Source organism: Coregonus clupeaformis, chromosome 5 (genome assembly GCF_020615455.1).
Source record: "Coregonus clupeaformis isolate EN_2021a chromosome 5, ASM2061545v1, whole genome shotgun sequence".
Lineage (NCBI taxonomy): Eukaryota > Metazoa > Chordata > Actinopteri > Salmoniformes > Salmonidae > Coregonus > Coregonus clupeaformis.
The window spans coordinates 8921096-8929153 of NC_059196.1; the positions used below are offsets into that span (position 1 = coordinate 8921096).

The following is an 8058-nucleotide window of genomic DNA, read 5'->3' on the forward strand; positions in this document are numbered from 1 at the left end:
GTTCATGTCTCCAGTGAATTATTTCTGTAAAACTCATTGATTTTCTGAGTTTATTGCACCACTTAGTGGCCACATTGGGAACACTGACTGTTTTTGAGTACTTCCCATACTTCTCTTCCCATCCTCTTACATCTGGGGTGTATTCACTAAGAACCAAACGGAAGCAAACGGGTCGTAACAGGGAGGGACTAACCTGAATTTGTCCAAAAAGAATTGCTTGTTTTTGTTGCAAAACAGTTTGTTACGGTGTGGACTAATACATAATCGCTGTTACTCTTATTTAGAGTGTGAGTCTGGAGGGGGGTTGGGCAGGGGGTGGGGACAGTAGTTGGGGAGAGGGGTTAGTTGTTTTTCAAGAGCAGTCATGTTTCTCTGAGTGGGGTCCTTTTATAAAGCCTTTGGTTTATGAAACAATTCTGAGCAGCACTGTAGGAATCACAATTAAGGTACTGTTACTGAATACACTTGTTTTCAATTAAACAATATTTTGAAATGTATTGAAACCACATACATATGCTTGAAAGATATGAACTTGTCATTGGTAATAGCAAATTTTACAGCCATACAATTGCAGTGCAGAAAACAACAACATTTAAATGTAGCTATCTTCTTTGGCCTCCCACCATAATAAAACAAACTGTGCTTATCTATCTATGTCTCTGTCTAACAAAGCTGAGGACACACATACACAGTGCTTTTGTTCATGCTGGGGTCCTGAGTGCTGGGGTTCAGAGCAGGCAGGCAGCTGAGCCCAGTCTTGCAGTCTTGTGCATTCTCAGGGACGTGCCTGGAGTGGACAAATCATGCTCATTGGGTGGGAGAGGGACTCAGCGCTGTACCCAAGATGAAGGAGGAGAGGAGGAAGACTTCCTTGAAAGAAGACACAGCCATTCCTTCGCTATTTTCACTCTTCGGCCTCCTCCTTCTTTTCCAGGCAGGTAAGTGAACCCTTTCAAACTTCATGACTTACTTTTTGGGAAACACAATGTGGTAAAGAACTAGTGGCTGAATCAGGAATGAATAGATCGTTTGAATGAATAGATATGTGACTATATTGGCAAATATGTTTATCACATAGTAGTCAGGTAATATGTGATAAGGCGATCAAGTAGAGATATTTGAGATTTACACAGCTGTCCTATTTCAATTCACAAATTATTTTTACATTGTTTTGTTAGCAAATTCATTTGAAAATGTATTTGGTTTATAATACATCATTTGGTTGTGACCATTGTTCCTTTATGTACTTGATCAATTAATTAAATACTATGTTAAAGTAAGCTAAGTGCTGTACAACATATTTAATTGGCCCAGGCAGTGTACATTGTTTTGTCCTGGAGTACCCTCTGTGTGGATTAGCTCCAAGGCACAGGTCTATTCAGCCATACAGCTGTAGTGAAAAGAGCCTGGGTGAGCTGAGCTGTTGTTGGGATGTAAATGGGGAAAGCATAGGTTAAGCATTATGATATTACGAGAAGAGGTTTTGGGGGAGTTGGAGTTGGAGCCCAGGCGAGGCAGTGGTTGGGGTTTCTCTGCATTAGGAGCCTGGCTCAGCCTGCTTCTGCTGTGTGGCTGTGTGTTGTGTCATTGTGACCATCCACTACTAGCAGAATCACTGAACCCTTGTGTCTCCTGCTTCTACAATCACAAAGAGCATGTCTCTCCCAGTGGCTTTTTATACCATGGGAGGGAGGAAATCAGTCCAACAATCCTGGCCTTTGTCCCCCCCGACAACCTCCGTTGCCACGACGATCAAGCGATGCCATGCATACACGCTACAGGGAGCAGAGCTGTGGCCGAGGAGGGTCGGTGCCAGACGCTCTCTCTCTCTCTCTATTGCTCCAGCATGACATGCAACAGCCCATCCGTTAGGTACTGCGCCCATCAGTGGCTCTAGCCAATGGCTACATGTGGTCGAGGATGTGGTGACTTAATGGAAACTCCACTGTGAGTATAATGGCGTTACTGTGTGTGGTTTCCAGGGCAGAACGAGACTCTAAAGGATTATATGTGGGTTATGTTGTAAACCATCCTCCTGTATGCTCAAGGGGGATCCATTAATGGTACACAAATCAAAACAGATGTAATATGTTGGCCTTATTTGGAGAGGTCCTGTCCTGTTATTGCATTTCCACTGAATGATTGACTGTGGTAATAATGAGGAGGTTCGAGGGTGCCATTTTCACTTGTAGATTTAACTGGATTTTGAGTAGTCTTGATTTCAAAAGTCTGCTTTCAAGAATAAAAGTTAGATCTACTCCTGGACTCATTTAGGGAATGGAGTGAAAAATATAGGCCCATATCTGACTTTATTTCATACTGTATATCTCTGAACGCATATAAAGACAAAATACCTTATAAAGACATTAGGACCTTATACTAGAGCAGATCACTCTGCTTGTAGTGAACGTGGTTACGGTAATCAACCACTTACAGCCATCAAATTATCCTGCACGCATGCGATCACTATATCCTGCACTGTATAGTCTGCCACAGTGTTCACTGAACGTCATGTGTTGGGCTGTGTCCGTGTAGTCAGAGTAGCCGGCGTCAACATCACCAGTCAGGCTCATCTGGTCCGAGGCACGTTGGGTGGCGAGGCCCTCCTCTCCGTCAGCTACACCAGCACCAGCTCCGACCAACCGGTCATCAAGTGGCAGCTGAAGAGGGACAAGCAGCAGCCCGTCACCGTAGTCCAGTCCATAGGCACCAGCATCATCGGGAACCTGAGGACCGAGTACAGGGACCGTATCATGGTGTTTGAGAACGGGACCTTGCTCCTCCACAACCTGCAGCTGTCTGACGAGGGGGCCTATGAAGTGGAGATCTCCATAACGGATGATGCCTTCACTGCGGAGCGCAACATCAACCTCACCGTAGATGGTAGGAAGGTTTCCTCTGTAGCTCATTTTCATAGAGCATGGCGCTTGCAACGCCAGGATAGTGGCTTCTATTCCCAGGACCACCCATACATACACTGTATGTAGAATATTTAGGCACGCATGACTGTAAGTCGCTTTGGATAAAAGCGTCTGCTAAATGGCATATTTAGTTACTATTTCAGTGATTGATATTGTATTTACAAAACGGCTCAGGCTACCATATAAAATGAACAGTCCAACAACTGACCAACTATTGACCGTAGTGACCTTAGTGAATTTACATCACACAATGCTATTCCAGACAGAGGTGTAAGGCTAAAAAGTGTGGTCACACTTTAAACAAAGTTTATCTTATAGCAGCCTTTAGAAGTTATTTCTAAGGCCTACTTTAAAAAGTACCTAGCTTGTTATTTCTTCACAAATCGTTTACTGGTATAAGCATACTATGTAAACAGTGGAATACGGGTTTATATAGTCACCTGTAGTGAATCTATTTGACATATTGTGTATTGTCCCCACAGTACCTGTGTCCAGACCCCACGTCCAAATGATAGCCTCCTCTGTGCTGGAGTTGAGTGAACTCTTCACCTTACACTGTTCCCACGGCGATGGCACCAAGCCCACCTATGGCTGGCTGAAAGGGGGCAAGGTGCTGACCAATGACTCGCGCCTGCGCCTGTCACATGACCAGAAGTATCTGACCATCGCCCGGGTGCTGATGTCAGATGATGATATCTACAGCTGTACAGTGGATAACCCAATCAGTAGCATGAGGAGTGTGCCTGTCAAACTCACTGTCTACAGTAAGTAGAACTACTTGCTCCTTAGTAAGCATATTTATCTTGATTGCTTCAACATGTACCTGTCAGAGAAAGGTTGAGATACAAGTTCATTATCAAGAAACCTAATTGATACAAGCTTAGAGGGACAGCCGTGGAACATGCAGACTGCAGCGAGAGAGAGAGAGAGAGAGAGAGAGAGAGAGAGAGAGAGAGAGAGAGAGAGAGAGAGAGAGAGAGAGAGAGAGAGAGAGAGAGAGAGAGAGAGAGAGAGAGAGAGAGAGAGAGAGAGAGAGAGAGAGAGAATAATCCAGTGAAAAGCATGAGTTATTTATGAGGGCCAGTAGATAAAGGAAGCCGGTGGAGCTGAGGTCTTGCCTCAGTGGAGCACACTAATCCTTACTTCATTATTCCCCTACTGAGACAAGGGCTGTGTACCAAATGACACTCTATTCCCTTTATAGTGCACTACTATTGACCATGATCCATAGGGCTCTGGTCAAAGGTAGTGCACTATATAGGGAATGTGGTGCCATTTGGGACGCTGCCACAGAGCGACGAGAGATCAGCTAGCCCAGTAAGGGTCCTGTATTCTCTCCGTACATACAGCCCTGTACAAAGTCTCAAAGCAGACCCTTTCAATCGTAGCTTTCACACACAGACCTGGCTGGCACAGCTAGTGCTGGAAAGCCTGGTTGCAGATCTGTTTGTGCTGTCTTGCCAACTCCTATCGTCATTGTTGCGCCAAAAGTTGGCAAAACAGCACAAATAGATCCAGTACCAGGCTAGGAGAACCTAGCATTTTTACGCATTCTGGAACGGTTCCATTTTATTAGATGTTATTGGGGCCTCCACTAAAAGTTCTACAGTGGAGTGTGTAAAGTTAGGCCTATAGTAGAGAAAGAGGAGAGTGTAGCTAATTTCCAGAGCCCGAGAGGTGACATCTTTGTCCAGTCCGAGTGGACTCTTTGCTTGTACAGTGGTGAAGTGTTTGCGGTGTGTAAGAACGGGCTACTCTGTTGACCATAGGCTTCATTCCTTTGCTAGGACGGAGTTCCCTGTATATCATTCTTTCCACCGGGGGCATTTTCCTCCTCATCACCCTGGTGACTGTGTGCGCCTGCTGGAAGCCCTCCAAAAAGTAAGAGCTCCACATTGTGCCTCCATCTCCCTATTTGCTTTGATATGTCTCAAGGACCAGAACTAAGCACTGGGCAAGGAGCAGGCGGCTAGATTTTTAATGCCCTGGCCTAGCTCTCTACTGCTCTGCAGTCCTGCAGGCGCATGTCCAATGTTACACTAACGTTCTGACACTGATAGCATCATGTGGGAGGGATTCTATGTCTGTTGTTTACAATGCAATGATAATGGTATCCCACTAGCCTGGTGCCAGAACTATTTGTGCTGTATAGCCTACTCCTATGGTTGTTGTCAATGTTGTGGCTATACAGCACAAACAGATCTGGGACCAGGCTAGAATTACACTGCAGTATTGCAGTATTTTTGTTCTCGAGGAGACAGAATGTAAATGGGCACTGCATGAGTATACATGTGTAACACTCATCTCCTATCTGTCTATCATTGGGGTTAAGAAAGAAGCGGCGGGCTGACATGGCAGCCATGTTGCAGAGATCTCCAATATATGTAGAGAGGAGTGACATCAGTCACGACGGTAAGGGGAGAGAGGGATGTGAGCTGTGTTTTGTTAATGTGTGATATTATTTGTTCCCCACACTAATTATTACGTTTATTTATTGTTTCTATTTCAGATATTTGAATGCAAACCTTTTTAGATGGATAGATTTCACGGCAAAGTTTTTGCAGAGTAGGTCTACACCACAGGAAGCTGCTAAGGGGAGGATGGCTCATAGTAATGGCTGGAATGGAGTAAATGGAATGGTATCAGACACATGGTAACCATGGAAACCACGTGTTTGATGTGTTCGATACCATTCAATTTATTCCGTTCCAGCCATTACTATGAGCTGGTCCTCCCCAATTAAGGTGCCACCAGCCACCTGTGGCCTACACACATTGCTCAGTTTGTACAGTTGTTCACACATTCTTTCATTTGCAGTTGATATGGTGCCAAAAACAATAGCCCATGGAACACATGGCCGTAGGAGCCCAATGGCTCTTTACGTTGTCAATGAAGATGTAAGTCACTGATTTTTCAATTACTAAAGACTAGTTTATTTTCAAGAATGTTGCTAGTTTTCCCTTATTTTTTTCTGCTTAACTCTATTCCTTCATTGTTGTTGTTCCAGGACAGTCTCGAAGGTGAGGACGAGTGTTCAGCCAACTCCATCAGCCCCTCAGACCTCGCCCTGCCCGGTTACCCCAGCCCCCTCCCACCGTCCTCCCACTCACCCGAGGCACCCACCCGGACCGTCCGCAAATATCCTCGTACCCCTGTGCCCTCACCCCCTGCCACCCCACTCAAGCCCCCTGGCCAGCCACTTGTCATATCCTCAGCTCCACCCCCTGGTTCACCTCCACATGTCCAGAGCTCAGGGCGTAAACTCCACCCTCCTGTGGGCATCCCCACCAATCAACAGACAGATGAGCCCCCGGCCACCCCAAAGGCCGACAACCAGGATTAATGTCTGAATGACCACTCACCTATCACTGCTTCCACTGTAGAATTCATCCACATCTAACCATGGACATGTGTGTCGCTTATCTTGTCTGTTTAGTTGGGTTTTGGTGTAAAGATATTTGTTACACCAGGATCAACTGCTCTGATCATGGCTTCCCTATACCCCTGGAGAAATGGTACGTTGCTATTTTTTCCCACCAAGGTTTAAAAACATGCAACATCATCCATACTGCACAACTCCTCTCTGCTGTGGTGACAATGATAGTCAGAGGAGTGAACTACAACACATACAAATCTGGGACCAGGCTAACCCCCATGGCTATTCTGATGAACTCATGCGACACACATTTCTAGTACAGTATCCACCAATGATTTTGTTTCTCCTACTGAGGTCTTTGGGAAGTCAATGTATGGCAGTTGCCACATGGTAAGGGGCAAGGGGGATGTAAGTAGCCACAGTCAATTTACACTGGGATCTTGATATGTTACAGTATTACTTTAAAATTAGGGTAATGATAATGTGTGGACATTTGAGGAGTGCAATTTGTTTGATTTTCTACTTCCAGTAAAGATAATGGGGAAGTGGGGTTCACAGAAACTGCCGTCCTAAGCCTTGGACTCATTATGTACATATGTCAATAGTGTATGTAATGTTCTTAGAATTGTTTTTGGGACCTTTTACCTCCAAATACATTTTTTCAAATAACATTTAATCCTAAAACTGTGTTTCTATTCCATGTTTCAAAATGAAGTATGACATTTTATAACCTAAAAAATGGAACAATAAATGTTATGTTGGAAAATGCCTCTACCATAAAATAGTTTTACTTTTACCTGTATACCAGCATAAAAACTGTTACTCTATTCAATACTGTGAGACGTGTAATATGTAAGACTTTTATTTTGAAATGTATTAATACCTGTATTCTAATTGGTTCCTCCTGTAAGGGCTTCTGGGTAGAATATTCAGTTGTCATGATGTAGTGTGTGGGCGTGTTGCTATTCCCCTCTCCCCTTTTTATTCATTTATTTCACCTGATAAGTTATGCAGTCTCAACATTAAGTTTGCAGTCTAATGCACTAAGAGTCCCATCATTAAGTTTGCAGTCTAATACCATGATGATAGCACATTGTGTCAGTTTCTTCAACTGCAAGACCTACAACCCCACAGATTTACAGAAGCATACAGTATGTGGCCAGGAGCTGCATGCCAGACTGCAAGTCCTTCTTGTGTCCAGTAGGTGATGCCCAAGCAACAGCTGAATGTTTGATGGATTTTATTTTATTAGGATCTCTTTCAGCCCACAAAGGGCTAGTCTTCCAATAGTCCTTAAGAAATGTACAAAAATATATACAGAACATTTGAAAAACAACAATCTAAGTAAAAACACAATACACACAAACACAGATACAAATCCCTAATACCTTTACATATTACAAGTTACTGTTGAGAGTTAGAATAGTAGAATACTATCGAAATGTTATCTTGTTTTGTCAGTCACTGTAATGTGGTGATTTGAAGGAGTCAGGCACAGGAGGGTAAATCACAGAATAACAGGATTTATTCCGGAATACCGTTATTCACTCTCACTCAGATACTGTATCATTAACATGGCATAAGTCATTGCAAAATGTGTAGATTTGCAGGAAATTAGCTTTAAAACTGAAAAAATGCCTCTCTGCCCCATGGCAAAAATGAGTAGAATTGCATGAAATTTGTTATAAAATTGGGAAAGGTTCTCTCTACCCCATTAATTTTTTTTTAGAACTGCAGAAAACTTGCTTTAAAACTACAAAA

General features: G+C 43.7%; 1 protein-coding gene across 2 annotated transcripts; it reads left to right on the forward strand.

The window, feature by feature from the left end:
- Positions 1–369: 369 nt before the first annotated feature.
- Positions 370–7736, forward strand: LOC121560991 (hepatocyte cell adhesion molecule). 2 transcript variants are annotated; one of them, XM_041873746.2, is made up of 8 exons: positions 370–446; positions 764–938; positions 2536–2883; positions 3404–3685; positions 4709–4802; positions 5254–5333; positions 5739–5818; positions 5929–7736. In XM_041873746.2, the coding sequence occupies exons 2-8, from the start codon at positions 845–847 to the stop codon at positions 6262–6264; spliced, it is 1314 nt and encodes a 437-aa protein (XP_041729680.1). In that variant the 5' UTR covers positions 370–446; positions 764–844; the 3' UTR covers positions 6265–7736. The 2 variants fall into 2 exon arrangements, with proteins under 2 accessions (XP_041729680.1, XP_045071145.1); XM_045215210.1 differs by having other exon boundaries at positions 5934–6030.
- The last annotated feature ends 322 nt before the right edge of the window (positions 7737–8058 follow it).